This window comes from Salvelinus alpinus, chromosome 11 (assembly GCF_045679555.1).
Source record: "Salvelinus alpinus chromosome 11, SLU_Salpinus.1, whole genome shotgun sequence".
Taxonomy (NCBI): domain Eukaryota; kingdom Metazoa; phylum Chordata; class Actinopteri; order Salmoniformes; family Salmonidae; genus Salvelinus; species Salvelinus alpinus.
Genome location: NC_092096.1, coordinates 27,625,206 through 27,648,529, shown reverse-complemented (window position 1 = coordinate 27,648,529; position 23,324 = coordinate 27,625,206). Strand labels below are relative to the sequence as shown.

The following is a 23,324-nucleotide window of genomic DNA, read 5'->3' as shown; positions in this document are numbered from 1 at the left end:
AGGTCCAAAAGGCTTCTTAACAGCTTCTACCCCCAAGCCATAAGACTCCTGAACAGCTAATTAAATGGCTAACTGTACTATTTGACCCCACCCCCCACCCCATTTTTACGCTGCTGCTACTCTCTGTTTATTATCTATGCATAGTCACTACCTCTACCTACATGTACATATTACCTCAATTACCTCTACTAACCTGTGCCCCCACACATTGACTCTGTACCGGGAACCCCTGTATATAGGCTCTTTTCTGTTATTTTATTGTTGCTCTTTAATTATTTGTTATTTTTCTATTTTCTTATCTTTTTCTTAGTATTTTTTTAATGTTAACATTTTTTACTTCAGTTTATGTTAGTAAATACTTTCTTAACACTTCTTTTTCTTAACTGCATTGTTGGTTAAGGGCTTGTAATTAAGCATTTCACTGTAAGGTCTACACCTGTTGTATTCGGCGCATGTGACAAATACAATTTGATTTGATTTGACATTACATTACATTATTTGCTGACAAGTTATATTTTTCCAAACACTATTTGCTCAGAAACACCTTCAGCATTGTTTCATGGTAATACCACATTCTTTGTGCAAGAGGGTTAACAATACAAGAACACTATGGTAACAGAGTTCCTCTTTTCCATCCATCACTCTCAAACCCTGTTCAGTGCAATTTACCATTGCTCTTGTATTGTCAGTTTATTACCCTGAAACAATAACAGAATTACTGTAATCAGCAGATATCTGGGCAAATAATGATTTAAATGTGAGTAACTATAACTTGTTACCTTTGCTGTCATGACAAGACATTAGTGTGATAGACATTTACATGATATTTCACATTTGTAATCACAGTATATTCTGTCCAAACAATGAAACAACTATGCAAACAGTGTGCAAAAACAGAACATTCAACAGTCAGGTTTGGTCGCACCAGCGAAGGTTGAACAGCAAGGCACTGGAGTGATGAACTGCCCTTGCTGTCTCTGCCTGGCCGGCTCCCCTCTCTCCACTGGGATTCTCTTCCTCTGACCCTATTACGGGGGCTGAGTCACTGGCTTGCTTGAGCTCTCCCATCCTTCCTGTGCTCTTCGTGGGCTATACTTGGCCTTGTCTCGGGGTAGTAAGTTAGTGGTCTGTTGTTATCCCTATGTTGGTGTGGGGGTTGTGTTTTGGCAAATTGGGTGGGGTTGGCCCTGTCCAGGGGTAACTTTGGAAAGGGCCCAGTGTCTTCAGAAAGTATTCATACCCCTTGACTTATATATTTTTTAAATACAAAAATAGTGTTACAGCTTAAGTTCAAAATGGATTAAATATATTTTTTCCCTCAATCTACAAAAAATACCCTATAATGACAAATATATTATTTTTGAATTGAAAATTAAATACAGAAATATCTAATTTACATAAGTATTCACATCCCTGAGTCAATACTTTGTAGAAGCACCTTTGGCAGCGATATATAGCTGTGTGTGACTTTCTGGGTAGGTCTCTAAAGCAATGTTCACATTGGCGGTTTGAAGTGTCCCAAATCCTATTTGCATATCCGATTTGAATCTGTTATTTTTCCCGCAGTCTGAACAGCCTTCGTAGCTGGTTTCAAGTCAGATATCTGAGCAGCTAACCGATCGCTGCAGCTGTACATAGTCCATCTGTAAATAGCCCACCCAATCTACCTACCTCATGCACACCAGCATCTCTGCTTGCACATCCTCATCTGCTCATTTATCACTCCAGTGTTAATCTGCTAAATTGTAATTACTTCGCTACTATGGCCTATTTATTGCCTACCTCCTCATGCCATTTGCACACACTGTATATAGACTTTCTTTTTTTCTATTGTGTTATTGACTGTATGCTTGTTTATTCCATATGTAACTCTGTGTTGTTGTTTGTGTCGCACTGCTTTGCTTTATCTTGGCCAGGTCGCAGTTGTAAATGAGAACTTGTTCTCAACTAGCTAACCTGGTTAAATAAAGGTGAAATATAAATATATATAAAAAATAAAAATAAAAGATACAAATCGAATTCCTGGCCATGTGACTTGTGATTTACATGCCCTCAAGTGCTTTTTAGACTGTTATTTGGCATATCTTGTTGCTTGCTAGCTACTCAGTTGACAGTTTGACAAGTTGGATCATCTTATCCTTTGAGGCTTTAAAAGTGTTCTTACACTATGATTTTAAACATTCAAATCAACTGGGAAACGTCCATGGCAGGCATTGTTGTCACTTTAGCTTGCTATGCAACTTCTGAGTGAAAGGAAGCACCACCACCAATCAGCCTACACTACTGCACTCACACACACACCCGTCATTACTATGACAACTAGCATAGCCTTATCAGCAAATGACTGCTGTCTGAACACACACAGATCTGATTTGGTCACTTGTAACTTGCTGTTTGGACAGTCAGTATTCCAAAACAGATTAGAGCATTTAGGCCTGCGTTGTGAACAAGGTTTAAGAGCTTTCCACACCTGGATTGTGCAACATTTGCCGTTTATTCTTTTAAAAATTCTTCAAGCTCTGTCAAATTGGTTGTTGATTATTGCTACAACCATTTCCAGGGCTTGCCATAGATTTTCAAGTAGATTTAAGTCAAAACTGTAACTCGGTCACTCAGGAACATTCACTGTCTTCTTGGTAAGCAACTCCAATGGATATAGATTTGGTCTTGTGTTTCCCGACCCTGGTCCTCGAGTACCCCCAACAGTACACATTTTTATTGTAACCCTGGACAAGCACACCTGATTCAACTAGTCAACTAATCATCAAGCCCTCAATGACTTGAATGAGGTGTGTTTGTCCAGGGATCCAACGAAAATGTGTACTGCTGGGGGTACTTGAGAACCAGGGTTAGGAAACACCTGGTCGTGCTGCTGATCCAGCTTCTGCTGTTTGCCTGCGGCTATGGAACCCTGAGCTGTGCACTGGATGGACTACCTTGTCGTGCTGCTGATCCACTTTCTGCTGTTCTGTCTGCGGCTATGGAACCCTGACCCATTCACCGGTTGTGCTACATTGTCCTGGACATCTATAACCACTATAATTATTATTTGACCCTACTGGTCGCCTATAAATGTTTGAATATCTAGAAGAACGATCTGGCCTTAATGCCAATGTACTCTTATAATCTCCACCCGCCACAACCAAAGCCAGGTTCCTCTCTAGGTTTCTTCCTAGGTTCCAGCCTTTCTAGGGAGTTTTTCCTAGCCAGCGTGCTTCTATATTGCTTGCTCTTTGGGGTTTTAGGCTCAGTTTCTTTATAAGCACTTTGTGACAACTGCAGATGTAAAAAGGGCATTATAATGCATTGTATTGATTGAACTTCACAGGTTGGCGCTTATGGGTCATTTTACATGGAAATGTCCCACTACAAATTAGTCCACTTAGCCCCAAAACCATTTATTTAGATTATTAAAACTTTTGTATCCTTTATTTCTTCGAATGTAATCACATGAGCGACAGGCGTGCTCAAGTCCAAAATACCCTTGTTGAACTTTAAAGTTCTTTCGCCAGGTGAAGTACCTCATGTATTCTTCCTCATTCTGGTCGACAAAGAGAAGCTTCTTTGCCAGCTCCTCTGTAGAGGGGAAATCATCCACATGGATGAAAGAGTCCCTTGGGATAAATTGCTCGTAGTTGTCCCTGGATGGACCTAGAACAACGGGCACTGCTCCCAACTTCATAGCATTGAACAGCTTCTCTGTAGCATAGTCTTTGTAGATGGAGTTTTCAAATGCCAGATAGAATTTACAGCTGGACAATGTCTTTGAGTAGTCTTCGTTTTCTAGGTATCTACTAAAATGTCTCCCATAGGCCTCTACTTTGACATGCCTACTGAGCTCGTTGAACACCTGTACCCTCTTGTAGTTTGGGTTCCAGTTGCTCACTACCCAGCAGACTAATTTGTCCTTCTTGGGCAGCTCAAAGATTTTATCCTCACTGGTTACCTCGACAAGCGACCCATATGGAACCTTGATATCAGAATCCAGTCGATAACTCGCAGTCAAATTGAACAAGTAGTCAACACCAGGGATCCTGTTTGTGTTAGCCGGTGATTCTCCATTCCACCACACCCATTTCTGGAACCATGGACGTTGCTCTTGGGGCATGTTCTTCAGGTCTCCATGGATGTCTCTATGGTGGAATATGACACCGTGTGCCTTGCTGTAAAGGTTTTTATCCACTGTTAGGTGACAGCCTTTGATGTTAAAGTAGGCACAAGAGTCTATGTCAAAGGCGTGACCAAATGGCCACATCCAGATCAAAATGATAGTGTCTGTGTCTCCGTCATCATCGGCCTGAATGGCTGTCTGGGCATGGTGTGTTTTTTGCCCTGTGTGGTTCCCTGCCATACTTACTTGAGGGCAAGGAGAACAACCAGCCTTCCACTCGTGGGATGCCTGGTCAGTAGGGCATGAAAGGAACTTGATCTGGGGTTTGTAGTAAATGAAGAATATTCCCACGAAGCATGCCATAAAAAAACAGCCAATCAGAACAGGCCGTAGAACCCCCTGAGAACCCGGAGTGGACATACCTTGACCCTTTGAAAGAGAAAAGAGACCAATCAAAACCATGGATGTGAAATACATTATAATAATGGTAGTGACTGGTTATAGCTGAAAAAGTAGTTAGATAGAAAGATTGATTGAATGTATTATATAGCCGCAGCATGTGAAAGTTGGGTTGGTGTCTCTATAAAGTTTTTAAAATGTCACATTTGAAATGTCTTCCATTGTGTTCTTATAGATAGTTGGCATTAAATCAAGGAAGTTTTATGCATGCTAATTCATATTGTTAAGGTTAAAATTGTAAAGGTTATAGACAGTTTGAAGTTAGGATAGCCTGATGTAGCATCTAGAATTTAAATGTCTTACCAGATGCCCATCATTACGCACACCTATTACCATCGTTACGCACATCAGCGCTACCTTATTGATTGCCTCCCCTATATCTGTCACTTCCTCAGTTTCTTCACCATGTCTACATTAATGTTGTTTTGTTCCCCGTCCAGACGTTGATCTTGGTTTTTTTTCATGTCCGTTTATCCATTACATCTTCACTCCCTGTACTTGCTTCTCGCCTCCCAGCGTCTGTCCTCACACTAAACTATGTATATCAAAACTAGTTTCCCACATATAATAATATGGTTATCCTAAAGACAAGATTCAATTGACAATAGTCTGATGGGTGAGAATATGATCAATTGTTAAATTGTAAATGAAGAATCTAATGAACAGCTGCAGCTTGGAATTGACACAGAGGCAGGTAAACGGTGTGCCGAAAAGTTACTTTTTAAAATTCTCCAACAAACTACAAGCAGGTAAGACGTTTTGATGTCTATATAGTATCAGAAAGAGCAGATTATGCCGTTCCAAATCACTTATCCTTGCCACACAACTCTTAAAAATGACCTTTTGAGATACTATATATTTGAGATATAACTTTTTAGCAAAATTAAAGGGAAAGAGGGATACCTAGAACAGAATGACTCAACCAAAATGTGCCTTCTGCATTTTAGCCAACAACTCTGAATAACAGTGATCCCATCCATGCCTCTCCACATGAACTCAACACTCAAAGTACAGTAATATATATAAATAGAAAATATGCCATTCTGTTCTTTTGAAATGCTTTCTCTTAAATTCATGATGCTCCTTAAGACCTGTCCTTAACAAATTAATTATCTTTGTGACAGTGTTTATTTGAAATCAATTAACACTTGAATTGTGGGGTTTTAGTGTTTTTTCATTTGTTCATATAGCCTGCAGCTACAAACAAATGAACATGCTATTGTGTTCTTTCATATACATTTTCTTTCATATTCTAATGTTACCTAAGACCTCCATAAACACAATAAAATGATAGGATATATTAAATGTATTCATTAGACTGTTATAATGTTGACTTTCAAAGGAAGGCCGAAGGGGGGTCCAAGGAGGCCAGGATTTTCTAGCGTTAAGCGCTAGAGCTGGTGACATATTAATTTCAGCAAGCAGGTTAACTATCTTATATGACATTACACCAGGGAACAAAGAATGTAAAATGCATCACTAGTGATCCGTCTGGAATGTTCCAGAAGAGTATTTTCCAGTTTAATAATTTTTTATAACATCACTCCTCCTTTTGAACAAAGTACACTTGTGCAACCCTGTGAATACGCCAAGTGCACTTTCAGCAATATGTCTCAGACAATAACCAACAATCCCTTGGACAAGCCCAACCTATTCAACCATGTTATCACATAAAACTCATATCAAATCCTACCAATCATTAACTAGGACTCATGCCTCATTAACTACCTATTCCTTAGCCTTGTCACAAAAATATCTCTGGTCACTTATTATACTATATCATAATATGGCAAAGTCATCTTATATACATAACCAGTCAAAACATTGTCATTACTTCTATTATAATGAATAGTTCCTCCTGCGAGCCAAGTTATCAAACTTACCTTGGTATCCACAATGCCAGGAGAAGATAAAGTATTGTATCACACTGTCTACGTATACCATCCAGGTGTAGAGATCAGTGAGTGACTGAGTGACGCCTCAAAACGCCTTGTGCCAAGCTACTCTCGGAGACGACAGGTTAGGTAAAAAGGTGTGGCTGATATTTATGTTTTCTCTTCACCTGGTTGTCTGATGCGGTCAGGAAGTTTATCAAAGTATGAGTGTACTTTTATCATAGTTATTTAGACCTAACTGCACATTCAAAAAGTGAACTTGGAGCATAGTTTATTCTCTCTAATGATTTGTAATAATTTTTTATTATCGTTGAAAGCTGTCAGAGACACTGTATATAATACAAGAGGGAGCAATTCAATTGTTGGATTTGCATCAACATCATCAACAGGTTATTTTACCTGACAAATAGAGCCATCAACAGTTTTGTGCCAGCATCAATACGACTTTAAATTCTTTGGTCTTGTACAGTACCTTTCATGTAGTGTGTGTTATTCTTCTATTATTTGTTGTACTGTAAGTTATTACCCCTGTTGTATTACCCCTGTTGTTATTACCCCTGTTATTACCTCTGTCTTTTCGAGAAAGAGAAGCTTCTTTGCCAGCTCCTCTGTAGAGGGGAAATAATCCACATGGATGAAAGAGTCCCTTGGGATAAATTGCTCGTAGTTGTCCCTGGATGGACCTAGAACAACGGGCACTGCTCCCAACTTCATAGCGTTGAACAGCTTCTCTGTAGCATAGTCTTTGTAGATGGAGTTTTCAAATGCCAGGTAGAATTTACAGCTGGACAATGTCTTTTAGTCTTCGTTTTCTAGGTATCTACTAAAATGTCTCCCATAGGCCTCTACTTTGACATGCCTACTGAGCTCGTTGAACACCTGTACCCTCTTGTAGTTTGGGTTCCAGTTGCTCACTACCCAGCAGACTAATTTGTCCTTCTTGGGCAGCTCAAAGATTTTATCCTCACTGGTTACCTCGACAAGCGACAAATATGGAACCTTGATATCAGAATCCAGTCCATAACTCGCAGTCAAATTGAACAAGTAGTCAACACCAGGAATCCTGTTTGTGTTAGCCGGTGATTCTCCATTCCACCACACCCATTTCTGGAACCATGGACGTTGCTCTTGGGGCATGTTCTTCAGGTCTCCATGGATGTCTCTATGGTGGAATATGACACCGTGCGCCTTGCTGTAAAGGTTTTTATCCACTGTTAGGTGACAGCCTTTGATGTTAAAGTAGGCACAAGAGTCTATGTCAAATGGGTGATCAAGTGGCCAAATCAAAATGATATTCATCCTGAATGGTTGGCTGGGCATGGTGTGTTTGGTTCACAATCTGGTTCCTTGCCCTACGTACTTGAGTGTAAGGAGGACAGCGAGCCTTTCCCGCATGGGATGCCTGGTTGATAGGGCATGAGAGGAACTTGATCTGGGGTTTGTAGTACATGAAGGATAAGCCCAGTAAGAATGTCATCATCAGAACAGGCCGTAGAACACCCTGGGAAGCCGGAGTGGACATACCTTGACCCTTTGAAAGAGAAAAGAGACCAATAAAATCCACTCTAGAATATCAACAATAGCCATCTTATAAAATGACAATACACCATGGAATCCAGGGAACAAAATACACAAGGAATGCAAAATGCATCACTAGTGAAACATACCAACATTCAGTGCTGTTGATTAATTTAGCATTCATGTTGACCATGTTTCAACCTCATTCCACAGAAGGTCGAGTGTCTGTAGGTTTTCGCTCCTCCCTTGTACTTCATTGATTAATTAAGGTCACTAATTAGTAAGGAATTCCCCTCACCTGGTTGTCTCGGTCTTAATTGAAAGGAAAAACCAAAAACCCGCAGACACTTGGCCCTCCGTGGAATGAGTTTGACACCCCTGATGTGGACTCTCTGGTTGTCCTATATGATGACGTACACTACAACCCTCAAACGCAACTCTGGACCTTGAAGCCAGTTCCACTGCACTCTTTCATTGTTCCCTTCTATTCAGGGACTGATTTAGACCTGGGACACCAGGTGGGTGCAATTACTTATCAAGTAGAACAGAAAAGCAGCAGGCTCTGGACTTCGCAGGGTAAGAGTTGAATACCCCAGCACAGCAAACCATGTGCACAATACGTAGAGCTACGTAAACAGTACATTGTACATTTGTAGATTGGCCTGAGGGCATTGTTGGGAGTAACTGTGTGTGATAAGTCTGGATTGTTCCAGTTTCTGGTTACATTTTTTGTAAATACTTATAACATTGTCTGTGTATATATTTTCAAATAAATGAAAGGCAATACTTTTCATTCCCCCCCATCCTTTTGAATAAAGTCCACTTGTGTTATCCTGTGAATACGGCAAGTATAGGTTCAGCAATATCTCATACAAGGAACAACAAGGTCTTAGACAATACCAAACCACGTTATCACATCAAATCCATATCAAGCATTACTCCTACGGGGACTAAAGAGAGTCCATCGGGACAGCTCGCAAGAACTGCCTGAACAAACAGGACACAAAAAAACAAACTGTTACATGGAGCAAGTGTCAACCCCGAGCTGCTGCTGCTGCTGCTTCTTCAAGGTTTGTTGGCAGACTACACTCAAAAGGTGCATTGTCTCCACCTACTGTACAGGGTGGTGAGAGAAAAAAATCTAACCTGAGCTGAGGAAAAGTACAGCACTTTTTTTATTTGACCTTTATTTAACCAGGTAGGCCAGTTGAGAACAAGTTCTCATTTACAACTGCGACCTGGCTAAGATAAAGCAAAGCAGTGCGACAAAAACAACAACACAGAGTTACACATAAACGTACAGTCAATAACAATAAAAGAGAAGAAAAATTGAAAAATCTATGTACAGTGTGTGCAAATGTAGAAGAGTAGGGAGGTAGGCAATAAATAAGCACTAGAGGTGAAAATAATTTGAATTCAGCATTAATACTGGAGTGATAGATGTGCAGATGATGATGTGCAAGTAGAGATACTGGGGTGCAAAAGAGCAAGAGGTTAAGTAATAATATGGGGATGAGGTAGTCGGGTGTGCTATTTACAGATTGGCTGTGTACAGGTACAGTGATCGGTAAGCTGCTCAGACAGCTGATGCTTAAAGTTAGAGAGGGAGATATAAGACTCCAGCTTTAGAGATTTTTGCAATTCGTTCCAGTCATTGGCAGCAGAGAACTGGAAGGAAAAGCGGCCAAAGGAAGTATTGGCTTTGGGGATGACCAGTGCAATATACCTGCTGGGGCGCGTACTACGGGTGGGTGTTGCTATGGTGACCAGTGAGCTGAGATAAGGCGGGGCTTTACCTAAGACTGATAGATGACCTGGAGCCAGTGGGTTTGGCGACGGATATGTAGTGAGGGCCAGCCAATGAGAGCATACAGGTCGCAGTGGTGGGTAGTATATGGGGCTTTGGTGACAAAACGAATGGCACTGTGATAGCAAACTGGATGTAGTCTGAGTAGAGTGTTGGGGGCTATTTTGTAAATGACATCACCGAAGTCAAGGATCGGTAGGATAGTCAGTTTTACTAAGGTATGTTTGGCGACATGAGTGAAGGAGGCTTTGTTGCGAAATAGGAAGCTGATTCTAGATTTAATTTTGGATTGAAGATGCTTAATGTGAGTCTGTAAGGAGAGTTTACAGTCTAACCAGACACCTAGGTATTTGTAGTCGTCCACATATTCTAGGTCCGAACCGTCCAGAGTAGTGATGCTAGTCGGGCAGGAGGGTACGGGCAGCAATCGGTTGAAGAGCATGCACTTAGTTTTACTAGCATTTAAAAGCAGTTGGAGGCCACGGAAGGAGTGTTGTATGGCGATGAAGCTCGTTTGGAGGTTTGTTAACACAGTGTCCAAAGAAGGGCCAGATGTATACAGAATGATGTCGTCTGCGTAGAGGTGGATCAGAGAATTACCAGCAGCAAGAGTGACATCATTGATATATATACAGAGAAAAGAGTCGGCCCGAGAACTGAACCCTGTGGCACCCCCATAGAGACTGCCAGAGGTCCGGACAACAGGCGCTCCGATTTGACACACTGAACTCTATCTGAGAAGTAGTTGGTGAACCAGGCGAGGTAGTCATTTGAGAAGCCAAGGCTATTGAGTCTGCCGATAAGAATGCTATGATTGACAGAGTCGGAAGCCTTGGCCAGGTCGATGAAGACGGCTGCACAGTACTGTCTTTTATTGATGGCGGTTATGATATCGTTTAGGACCTTGAGCGTGGCTGAGGTGCACCCATGACCAGCTCGGAAACCAGATTGCATAGTGGAGAATGTACGGTGGGATTCGAAATGGTTGGTGATCTGTTTTATTAACTTGGCTTTCGAAGATTTTAGAATGACAGGGCAGGATGGATATAGGTCTATAACAGTTTGAGTCTACAGTGTCTCCCCCTTTGAAGAGGGGGATGACCGCGGCAGCTTTCCAATCTTTGGGGATCTCAGACGATATGAAAGAGAGGTTGAATAGGCTAGTAATAGGGGTGGCAACAATTCCGGCGGATAATTTTAGAAAGAGAGGGTCCAGATTGTCTAGCCCAGCTGATTTGAAGGGATCCAGATTTTGCAGTTCTTTCAGAACATCAGCTGTCTGGATTTGGGTGAAGGAGAAGCAGGGGGTTTTGGGCAAGTTGCTTCAGGGGGTGCTGAGATGTTGGCCAGGGTAGGGGTAGCCAGTTGGAAACCGTGGCCAGCCGTGGAAAAATGCTTATTGAAATGATCGATTATCGTAGATTTATCGGTGGTGACAGTGTTTCCTATCCTCAGGGCAGTGGGCAGCTGGGAGGAGGTGCTCTTATTCTCCATGGACTTTACAGTGTCCCAAAACTTTTTGGAATTAGTGCTACAAGAAGCAAATTTCTGTTTGAAAAAGATAGCCTTAGCTTTCCTAACTGACTGAGTATATTGGTTTATGAAAAGTTGCATATCAAGGGGGCTATTCAATGCTAATGCAGAACGCCACAGGATGTTTTTGTGCTGGTCAATGGCAGTCAAGTCTGGGGTGAACCAAGGGCTATATCTGTTCTTAGTTCTACATTTTTTGAACGGGGCATGCTTATTTAAGATGGAGAGGAAAGCACTTTTGAAGAGCAACCAGGCATCCTCTACTGACGGGATGAGGTCAATATCCTTCCAGGATACGCGGGCCAGGTCGATTAGAAAGGCCTGCTCGCTGAGGTGTTTTAGGGAGCGTTTGACAGTGATGAGGGGTGGTCGTTTGACCGCGGACCCAGTGCGCACGCAGGCAGTGATCGCTGAGATCCTGGTTGAAGACAGCAGAGGTGTATTTAGAGTGCAGATTGGTCAGGATGATATCTAAGAGGGTGCCCGTGTTTATGGATTTGGGGTTGTACCTGGTAGGTTCCTTGATGATTTGTGTGAGATTGAGGGCATCTAGTTTAGATTGTAGGATGGCCGGGGTGTTAAGCATGTCCCAGTTTAGGTCACCTAACAGTACGAACTCTGAAGATAGATGGGGGGCGATCAATTCACATATGGTGTCCAGGGCACAACTGGGGGCCTAGGGGGGTCTATAACAACTTCTACTTTTGCTTCTAAACGCCACCCGTAATGATTAACCAATGAGAATGTACATTTAATTAGCTGAACTTTACTTTGTTAATTAGACCAGGTAATACTATGGAAAACATTATTTAAGTTAATCACATTTATTAGTTTAAATGACCATATTTAGTAAAGTACACGTTAGTTTAAAAGACAGAGCAGCATCAAATAGAACATGATTAGAGTTTCTACTTATAGTAATTAGGGAGGCTGAATGCATGGGTGAGCAGCAGGCCAATTATCTAACTCACCACACCTGGCTGCAACCTGAGCAATCAACTTGGTAGCAAACCATTAAGGTCAGGCACACCTAAAATGGTGGAGGCCCCTCTGTCTGCGCTATAGCCTAACTACGGCAAGTAAAAAGGGTCACGGGGTCCGAGGACCTAGGTTGACAGAAGTGAGGGAGAGGCTGGAAGCTGTTGATCAACAAACAATCAAACTGTTCTCGGTGTGGCGGTGGTTCGGCACTGGGTCAAAGATGGTAGATAGTGATGGAGACGAAAGTGAAGCAAGCATGGAGCATAGTGGTACAATACATTTAGGAGTAAGAAAGAGAAATGAAGAGGGAGATAAAGGGGGTAATGGTTTGAAGGGGAGAGAAAGGTCTATGGAGGCAGAAAAGGATGTTTGAGGAGAGCAACATAGCTTCCAACGCTAGCAGCAGTTCAGAGGTAGAGAGTGCCGAGGAAGGGCAAGATAAGTCGAGGGGAGCATGGAGGTGAGGAGGCGCATTAAAGTGATTCTGAAGTTAAGAGAGGAAGGGGAAGTTGGGGCAATGAGTCCGATAAGGTTGACTGCTGTGATAAAAGAGTTGATTGGGGAAGTTGTCCATGCTAAAGTGTTAAGAGACGGGAGCTTGTTGGTGTTCTGTAAGGACATGGCACAGAGGGGAAAAGTATAATGTATGATGGCCGAGGGGCCAGAATTGATGTAGCCACAGGGAAAGAGTCTGCCTAGTGTGATGGCGGGAATCTGTGAGTGGGAGGAGTTGACAGTAGGGAGTGATCTATACCCCATAGTATGCACAGTAGGCCAGAGGGAGGAGGAGGTGTCAGTGGATGGAGTAGGCAGGTGGGTGTTTGGAAGGGCAAGGTGGGATCAGTTTCAGGAGCTGAGTGAACAGGTGATGGCTCAGGTGGATATGAGAGGAAGTGGATAGTATGAATAACTGGGTGAGAAGTGTTAGTGGGGGCAGCTACTGAGGCTATACCAAAGAGTTCAGGGAGGAGGAAATCAGTGCCATGGTGGACGGAGGATTGTGGGGCAATGGTGAGGAGTTGGAACAGGGCATTTAGAGTACTGAAAAGGACTCATAACTTCCAACATCTGATTCAGTATAAGCAGGCCCTGGTGAGGAGAACTATCCGTCATGTTGGCGTCGGTTCTGTGACACCATTGGAAGGGCGACACCCGTGGGAGAAGTGTGGGAGATGATTAAGAGGATGAGTGAGTGGGATTATCCAGTATGGACGAGTGGGAAGGATGTGGCAGTAACAGATGAGAAGGCAAAGATGATGGCCAAAGTATTTGTCGAAGTGCATAGCTCTGCAAATTTGTCAGAGGAGAGGGAGAGAGAACGAGAGAAGAGCATCCTGGAGTGCTGGATAGGAGGGAGGATGTAAATGATGCGTTGAATGCACCATTTACCATGGCAGAGGTGAAAAGGGCAATAGATAAGGCAATATATAAGGCTGGGTTAACTTCACCTGGGAAAGAAGAGGTGTGCTATGCTATGTTGGCCCATCTTTGTGATGAGGCACTGGATAAGGTGTCGGTGTTATACAACAGAGTGTGGGAGGAGGGGAAACTACCAGGCAGCTGGAAGGAGGCAGTAGTGTAAACAAGCCAGGGAAGGACACAATGAGGTCAACAAGCTATCGGCCAATAGCTTTAACATCACATGTATGTAAGATTACGAAGAGGCTAACTTTCTTCCTGGAGTGCAGGGGGCTAGTATCGCCACATCAGAGTGGGTTCAGGAAGGGTAGGGGAACTATGGACCCAGTGCTCCTCTTAGAAGCAGAGGTCAGGAAGGCTCAGGTGAACAAGGAGACAGTTGTAGCTGTCTTTGTTTGATGTGGAGAAGGCGTATGATATGATTTGGAAGGAGGGGTTGTTAATCAAGCTTGATATTATGGGGGTAGGAGGAAGAACGTACAACTGGATAAAATATTTCCTGTTTGGATGGTTTATCCAGGTGAGGGTGGGGAAGTCTCTCAGGCAGCTACATGGTGGATAACGGTACACCACAGTGGAGCGTGATTGGTCCTCTGTTGTTCTCAATCATGATCAATTATGTTTACTCTCAGGTAAGGACAGATATTGGGAGGTTGTTATTTGCAGATGATGGGGCCTTATGGAAGAAATGTGCCATACATAGTCAGGAAGGTACAGGAAGCAATTGATGAGGTAGAGTGATGGCATTAATGTGGGGATTCAGGTTCTCTGTAGAGAACTCGGTGTTCTTTACCAGGAGGAAGGTGGGAGATGAGGTATGCTTGAGGTTATATTAGGAGATGTCACGCCCTGACCTTAGATATCTCTGTTTTCTGTATATTTTGGTTAGGTCAGGGTGTGACTAGGGTGGGTACTCACATTTTTTGTATGTCTAGGGTTTTTGTATGTCCAGGGTTTTTGTAGGTCTACAGGTTTTTGTATGTCTATGTTGGCCTGATATGGTTCCCAATCAGAGACAGCTGTTTATCGTTGTCTCTGATTGGAGATCATATTCAGGCAGCCCTTTTTTCCCACTTTCTGGTGTGGGATCTTGTCTATGTTTAGTTGCCTGTCTGCACTTGCTATAGCTTCACGTTTCGTCCGTTGATTTTGTTGTTTTTGTTAAGTGTTTCATTCATTAAAAGAGAATGTATGCATACCACGCTGCGCCTTGGTCTCACTCATACGACGATCGTGACAGGAGAAACTTGGAGAGAGTGGTGGAAATGTGTAAGAAGGTGCTAAATGTGATGCGCTGTCTGACGGGGAAGGAGTGGGGGCTGGGCGTTCCTCATTGAGGACCATGCATGTTGCGTTGATCCGATCTGTAATAGACTATGGCAGTGTAGCGTATGGTTCAGCAGGCCGGACCTCATTGCAAAGGCTATATCGTACAGGGGCAAGGACTCAGAATATGTAGTGGGGTGTTTCGGACCTCCCCAGTGTCTGAACTACAGGTGGAGCTGGGGGGGGATATGCCATTGCAGATTAGGAGACAGCAGCTGGCAATTAATTATTGGATCAACTTACAGGGACATGGTGTCTCATCCTGCGAAAGGGATTTTACAGGCATGCTGGGAACATGAGTGAAGACAGAACACAAGCTTTGGGTGGGTGGGCAATACCCAGGCGAAGGAGATGGGACTGTATGGAAGGGAGTTTATCCCAACGGTAGCTATTCCTGTAAATTCACCATGGCTACTCCCGCCTCCAGTAGTTGATCTAGAAGTGTTGGGGAGACTACAGAAAGACATTATGTTTAAGAGACGTCTGGATACTGTGTATCAGGATTTTGTAGCCATTTACACAGATGGTTCAAAAGATCCAAGGACAGGACATACTGGGTCAGCATTTGTAGTGCAGGAATGTGGGGTGGCAGTCAGGACACGTATTACAGATCATCTGGCTGTATATACGGCGGAGCGGATGGCCATACTGTTGGTCTTGCAGTGGGTGGAGGAAGTCAAGCCAGACAGAGTAGTTATTTGCTCTGATTCATGTGCAGAGTTGATGAATCTCGAGTCCTTTAGCTCACGTAGCAGACAAGACCTGCTTTATGAGGTGCTACAAACCCATTGCAGGATTAGACAAATTAGTATACAGATAAGATTTACTTGGGTCCCAGCCCATGTGGAGGGCAACGAGGCAGTTGGCTAAACAAGCACTTAGTAGTGGGGATGTTGAGGTTGTAGTTCCAATGAGCAAGGCAGAGGCAAAAAGCCTGATATGGACAGTGATGGTGCAGAGATGGCAGGAGCAGTGGAATAGAGATACTAAGGGCAGGCAATTATTTAAAGTACAAAGGAGTCGGGGAGGCCGGCAGGAAGGGATCAAAGAGAGGAGGCTATTTTTACAAGATTAAGGGTGGGACACAGCCAGTTGAAAAAGACCTTAAATATGATGGGAGAGCTTCCAACAGGAAAGTGTGATTATTGCCAGGAAACAGAGACCGTGGAGCATATATTGCTACAGTGTGGGCAATATCAAAGGGAAAGAGAGAGGCTGAGCTCTAGTATGAGGGAGAAGGGGATACAGGAAATTAGTTTAAAGAGTATATTGAGTAGAACGTCATTATATATAAACTCAAATATTTTATATTTTTTTAAGAGCAACATGGCTGGCAGGTAGGATTTAGTTTCTCCCGGTCTCTGGCCCACACTCCAGTACAGTAGGTGTCGGTAATGCACCATAATGATGGATGCCGACCGCCAATAAACCACACTGAAGAAGTAAAATGGTGGATAACTATGCATGGCAATGAACTAGTGCACTTTTTCCAAATCACACTGTATAGCATTTTAGATTATAATATTAAAATATAATAGACCAGGCTAAGGCTGCACTATTAGATGCCCAAGTTATCAAACTTACCTTGGTATCCACAATGCCAGACAGGAGAAGATGAAGAATTGTATCACACTGTCTCCATATACCATCCATGTGTAGAGATCAGTGAGTGACTGAGTGAAATGCCTTATCAAAATCCCTAATACCTACCTTTCAGAGAGGGGACCGGGTCAGGTGAAAAGACATGTCTGCATTTTATGTTGTCTAATAACCTGGGGTGTGTTCAGTTCGCCTCAACAGTTGCTACGTTGCGTGATGGTTTGTAATGTATGACACATTTTCCCAAAATGGTGCGCACCGTTCTTTAACAACCATTGAAGTACGTTTGGTACCGTTTGGTGGTTGTGGCGAGGTGTGGCGTGATCAATTCGGGTGTGAAATGGAAGTGAATAAGGGAGAATTATCGGAGGTGGCATGTGCAATGAAGTTCTCTGAGTTTGCACCGATGGTCAGGATAAAGATTAGTCTGACGGTAGGAGTGCCATTTTTTGAGAAAGTGGACCCCTGCCTTTTTGCTGATCCATATGTGGTTTCAGGGTGGGTGAAAACAAAGTTGGGTGCAGTGGAATCGGTGAAGGTAACCCGAAGTGGTCTTGTGATAATTGTTTGTTTCTGCCGGTCAGAGGGAGCGGGCGCTTCACGCTAATAGGGACGAGAGCTGTGACTTGTTTTGCTCTCAAGAAAAGGGCACCATTGAAAGGAGTGACTACTGGGGTAGCAGTAAATGTGAAAGTGGACCAGCTGAAGGGAAAGATTCCCGGTGTTTGTGATGCTTGTCGTTTGGTGTGATGCAAACATGGTGGTGTGAATGGTAAAACAGAAGAGTCATTGTCTGTTCTTTTGAGTTTTGATGTTAAGTATTTGCCTGACAAAGTGATGTTAGGAAATTTCAATTATCCCGTACGAGCTTTGGTGCCGAATCCATTACGTTGTTACATGTGTCAAGCTTATGGGCATGTGGCAGCAGTGCATAGGTGTGAGGTTCCTAGGTGTGAGAAGTATGCAGAAGGACATAAAACAAAGTAATGTGTTGTATTGGGGAAAGAAGTGGTCTGTGCTAATTGTATGGGTGCCTATGGGGCTGGGGATCAGAAGTGTCTGATGAGAGGCAGGTTGAGGTTACCAGGGTTAGAGTAGCGTTGAGGAAGATGGGTCAAGGGGGGGGGGGGGGGGATTCTGAGAGGATTTGTGTGAGTAGTAGATCTGTGCCATCACAGAGGGATAGGTCATTGAGTAATATATGCTTCAGTAAGACTGGCTTTTTAGCGCTCATCGATGGAGCGTAAGTCACAGAAAAAAGAGGTTGTGGTGACAGCTACAGAGAAGTATTTAGGTGTACGAGATTTGACCAGTTACAGGGTGTTTTGAGTGGTGGTGTCCCATCCTCCCAGGCCATTGGCCTGAGGTAGGACTAGATAGGTTTGAATAAGGTGGTGGGTTTTTAATGTGTAGGGTTAGATGGCAGGGTTTGTTTTTTAAATGTATTTTTCCCCTTTAACCACTCAAAGTATAAGGGATTTATACCCTTGTCTAGTTGGTGGCGGTAATGCAACATTTATGAGGTTTAACCGCCGTTAAACCTCATCGAAGAAGAAGCTACGTCACATCCTTTGTCACGATGGCGGGTGATTTAACTCCGAGGTTTAGACGTTTGAACAGTCAAACACGGAGCCTTCGTGAAAATGTTCAACCAGGTGAGAAATTGACATGAAAATCCTTAGGTTATAAACCGTAACAAGCTTTCAATTTAGCTAGCTACATGTCATGTTTTATGGCTTATGGCAACAAACCTTATATTTTACACAACTGAGTATACTGAAGTTAAACAACCATACTAGAGACTTGTTATTAATATTGGAGTGAAGGGTAACGTTAGCTAACTAAATAGATTCAGGAAGGTGACGTCATCACACACGGCGTGGCGACATCCCACAAAAATCAACAACCCCCCTCAAAAATCTGACCTGACAGGAGCCAACAGCTGTCTTGGCAGATTTTAACTCTATGATGTTGTTTTATTTATTTTGCATGCAGTCGCCATACTGTTGATGAAATATGTCTGAGTCTACTACCTGAATATTTCATCACATAGGATTCTCTGGGCACTTCCACGCTACACAGCTGTGGCACAACATCATCCAGGCACTGCAGACAGGTGGAGGTGCGACGACGGCGGCGCCTCCTGCGTGTCCACCCAGAATGTTTAACGGGCTCGGATGCTGTAGACGCTGTGCTCAGCTACCTGATGCAGAACGTCTTCTTCTGTGCCAGCGAGGTGTCACGTCTCAAGGCCGCCAGGCTCTGCCAGGCGCTCATGGAGGCCAAGGTGTTTGAGGCGGTGGGGACCAAGCTGTTCCGCCAGGACAAGGAGGCCACTTTTCGAGGACACGGGCTGCAGCCTCTACCGTTTCCAGGACTGCAGCTCGCTGCCCGGCTCAGCCATTAAGGCTGGGAAGGATGGGGACACAGAGAACATGGCCCCCGAGGACTTAGTGGGGAAGAGGAAGAAAGGCTCTAGGTTTGTCTGAGTCACAAACATGCACACACATTCTTTCTTTTTCTTTCTCACACGGTTTTACTATACCTCACTACATCAACACTGCTCTCTCTCTGCAGACTTGAGTGAGCTGAGGACCATCTCCAACCCCCTGGCGCTGGGCCCCTCAGACCGGAGGGTAGAGAGGCTGCTGAAGTCCATCAACCTGCAGCCCTCCCTCCCTAAGGCCATTACCAAAGTCCCCACCACCATCTTCCTTTCAAAGACAGGTGAGATGACAAAGCCTGGCTGTCTCCACCTGGCCATGTTGGAAATTACTATATTGGAAAAGTTAATGTACTTTTTATTTTTTCCTCTTTCTTTTCCATTCTTTGTATCCCTCTTTCCCTTTGTCTCGTCCTCCCTTTTTCTCCCTTATTTTTTTATTTCCCACTCTTGCTTGTCATTCTACCCACCTCTCTCCTCCCTCTCTCCCTTCTCCTCTGTCCTCAGTGGTGGAGGAGGTGTGGAAGCAGCAGACGGTGGAGCTACCCGTGCTGGACTGCATCCTGGCGACTCCGACCCGGGGGGCCCAGCCCCACCCCCAGGCTGCTGCCCTGCAGCTGCTGCAGAGCCACCACCAGGACCTGGTCATCTCCAACACCTGCCTGGACCGTGAGCTGCCCCAGACCCTCAACCTTCCTGAGTTAGTACCTAACCAGCCGCCATATGATTTAATGGAAAAGATACTAGGAATTGTAAGCATTATTTTGTTGGTCAAAACCAGGGATTGGAACCGGTTTATGGAACAGAACACTGAAAAAGTAATTTGAGAAACGGAAACTGAACTGGGAATGAAAGTGATCTTGTGTTCCGGAACAGAAACATTATTTTCAAATCTTTAGAATGGGTTAATAATGTTTTTTTTGTTCCAAAAATATTCTTAATATCTAGTATATAATTTGGTATGAAGTTATAATGCTAGTAATAGCCTAAACACATTCCAGTTCATGTCATGATGTTCAGCGCTTCAAGCCAAGCTTGTCTCTCTCTTTCTCCCCCCACCGGTAATAGTGCAGGTGTGAGATGCGACTGAAATATCTGACCAATCAACATGTAAAGAACTAGCTTACGCTTCCATAGAAAGCTTCTCTATCAATGTTAATGTGTTGAGTAAATGAATGAGCTATTTTGTAAAAACTGTTGATTTCACTGAATGAAAAGGAACTATATGAACCGGTTCAGAACTTTTTCTGGTCGGAAACCTGGAACGGAACACATTTTTAAAATTTTGGTTCCAACCCCTGGTCAAAACATTAACAACCTCCCATTAAATTATATTTAAGCTCTTTTGACATTAAAAGAAGGCACTGAAGTTGGCTTCCTCTCCCTGTGACACTGTAGGCTGGACGCATGGCTGGTGGCAGCCGCTGACTGCCTGGAGCTCTTCCCTGACCAGCTGATCGTGTTGGCGGGGGAGCACCTCCTCCAGCAGGGCAGCACCACAGAGGGGGCAGAGAGGCTGAGCGGCCAGAAGAAACTGCTGTTTGACACCATGGCCAAGCACTACGGAGGCCAGGAGAGGTCCCCGCTGCTCACCGGACGCTACCTGGACATCCACACGGCCATACTGGACCTGCTGGGTCAGACTGGCTGGTTGAGGAATTATGGTGGGGTGTTGTGTGTTAGTGTGTGATATAGTGTTTTCATCATGTTAGAGTCCTGTGTCTGTACATGTCTCTTTGACATACACTCCCACCCTCTTATCTTTCCTCTGCCTGTGTGAGTGTGTTCTCAGACTGTGGGAAGGTGGATGATGCTGTTAGGGCCTATCAGCTGTGTCTGCATCTGCTGGAGAGATGAGCTGAGGAGGCTCCTGGCCTTCATGGCCGCAGCAGCCCATCCGGGATGCATGCCGTATGAACAAACAGGTAATCCCACTCCACACACACACCATTTGAAAACCATTGTTTCTCAAATAATGGGTCAGGGCCCAATAATAAATACTATATACATCAGTGGTGGGCCAATCATACCCTGCGATGGCGGCTGTCGGTGTAGGTTTTTGCTTCAGGCCAAAGTGGTTTCACTGGTGGTCCACTGTGTGACGGACCACTCAATATGTCCAGACAGACAACAGGGCCCTGGTCAGCAGGATGTTTCTGAAGGCCGTCGTGCAGACTAAAGAGCTATCTCGTACCCAGAGCGAGAGGCTGCTTCTGTTTCTGATGGACAACCACACTCAGCTCTTTAAGGTAGGCACATGAAATCCCTGATCCTCTTTCCTGGCCCTCTTCTGACAGTCCTCCGATACCAAAATAAACAAGTTTAGGGCTGCATTGTTGAATGGAAATAGTAGCTACAGAGGGAGGCTTTAAAAATCAGGATTTGGGCACCGTGCCTTTTTAAAGTCAGGCATCTGAAGACTTAATACTGCACCCTATTCTGAAGAGTGTAATCTGTACTACAACGGTAGGGAGGCGGTACTCCCAACGGTAGTTTCAATTGGTTTGGCGTATTTCTGACATTGCCTGATACATTAAATGCAGCATGTATATCATTTGTTTATGTGAATAAAATGACATTTTATCAACCCTTCTCTGTCCATAATGGAAATAGACCCCCACATCTCTGATTGATGCTGTGAGGAGAACGCTGCAAATTCTGCAGCAAGGAAGAGATCCGACATTGCGAGTGAGTTCAATCCAACTTGAGTACATTCAGCCCCACTTGATACATCATTTTAGGACTTGGTGATCTACAGTATATGCCCTTTTGTGCTTATGCTATTATCATAACAGTACTACATAAAATAGTGAGTCATCCCTAATCTTCAGTAATGAAATAAACCACCATCAGTGTCGTGTTCACTAGGCACGAAATGAAATAAAACCGACTGAAACGGGCAGGAACTACCAATGAGAAGCACATTTTTCCGTGATGCATTCCCTAATAAATACACCCCTGTATTGACCCCCTTCTCCTCATCCTGTGTTGCAGTGTTTACATTCTGCCATCAGGTGTCGCTGCAGCAGTATGAGGATCATACCCTGGAGAGCCTAAAGCAGCTGATCAGGGACATCAGCCTGAGCAAGGCCCTGTCTGTCAAGGAGGAGGAGGCTGGTCAAGGAGTTCCAGAAGCCCCATCCCATAGTCTTCCTCCAGCACTTCTCCTCCATTTTCTAGGGGGGGAAAGGGAATGTAATGAGTGGTGGTAGACCCAATCCAAAATCAAACCTTACCCCCGCCATGCATTTGTAGATTTGGAAGGATTGGATTAGTTATAAGCAATTCCAGGTATAAGTGTTCCACTTACCAAACAGAGGGTAAGGTCATTCCAGGGCCATGTTCAGTTGCTAAATGTTCTTGAACGTTACAGATTGAAATGAGCCGATGTGATTCCTTATTCTACATGTCAGAGTCATGTTTGATCTACATAGTGTATTTATTATCTGAACGATCAATCCTGCTGAACATGCCCCTGGTCTACACAAGGGCATACTGCATAGAGGGTGGGCCTAGGGGTTGATTTTGGAATTGGGCAGTAGGGATCCTTGTCGCCTTAACAAGCGCGTTTGTTCTTCGTTATGCCAACAATTTCCACAGTGCTGGCAATAGTTTTGTTCCAAGACAGGATATACAGTAAGTTTTTGCCAGGTGATTATCAGGACTGTTTGCGCTTTACATGGGATGAAATTACTATTTTAGTTAGTGTTATCTTTTAGTGATGTTACTCTTACGAGGCTTTGCTTTTCAAGTGTTCTTATGACTCCGGCTTCAGGAATGCATTTGCACTAGTTTGTAGGCCATAGTATGTTAGTGGTATGACAGTAGCAATTGTTTTGTTCTAACAAGGAGAGATGCACTTACCCAGGTGCCTCAAGGGTTTATTTCTGGTGAATGAGAGCATTCTCTGCTTTCCGTAGCTGATGCCTGTCAGGAAAACCTTTTGATTTTGTTGAAATCGACACAGAGGGGAATGTGTAATGTTGGTGAAACATTTATCTAAAACTAACAGGCATAGGATCTAACTGAATTTATTCAGGGCTGGTTTTGGTATCAAGTATCTAGTTTTCTCAGGTAGATTTTATTTAGGTACTGTAAATAGAAGTTTACGCTGGATATTAAGCTTGAACAGGAATCTCTTTATTTCTATACCTTAAATGAAATTTAACACACTTATTGTGTTGACAGTCTTAACAAATGATGTATTGTTTTGGATTTTGTTGACTGCATCTT

General features: G+C 43.7%; 1 protein-coding gene and 2 pseudogenes across 1 annotated transcript; 1 reads left to right on the top strand and 2 right to left on the bottom strand.

Annotated features, from left to right (window-relative positions):
* Positions 1–1,778: 1,778 nt before the first annotated feature.
* Positions 1,779–7,045, bottom strand: LOC139533825 (4-galactosyl-N-acetylglucosaminide 3-alpha-L-fucosyltransferase 9-like). The gene is made up of 2 exons (XM_071332232.1): positions 6,454–7,045; positions 1,779–4,540 (listed from the first exon to the last, which is right to left on the bottom strand). The coding sequence occupies exon 2, from the start codon at positions 4,529–4,531 to the stop codon at positions 3,383–3,385; it is 1,149 nt and encodes a 382-aa protein (XP_071188333.1). The 5' UTR covers positions 4,532–4,540; positions 6,454–7,045; the 3' UTR covers positions 1,779–3,382.
* LOC139533290 (4-galactosyl-N-acetylglucosaminide 3-alpha-L-fucosyltransferase 9-like) lies at positions 6,988–7,987 on the bottom strand (annotated as a pseudogene).
* Positions 7,988–18,227: 10,240 nt separating this feature from the next.
* Positions 18,228–23,157, top strand: LOC139533824 (DEP domain-containing protein 7-like; annotated as a pseudogene).
* Positions 23,158–23,324: the final 167 nt, after the last annotated feature.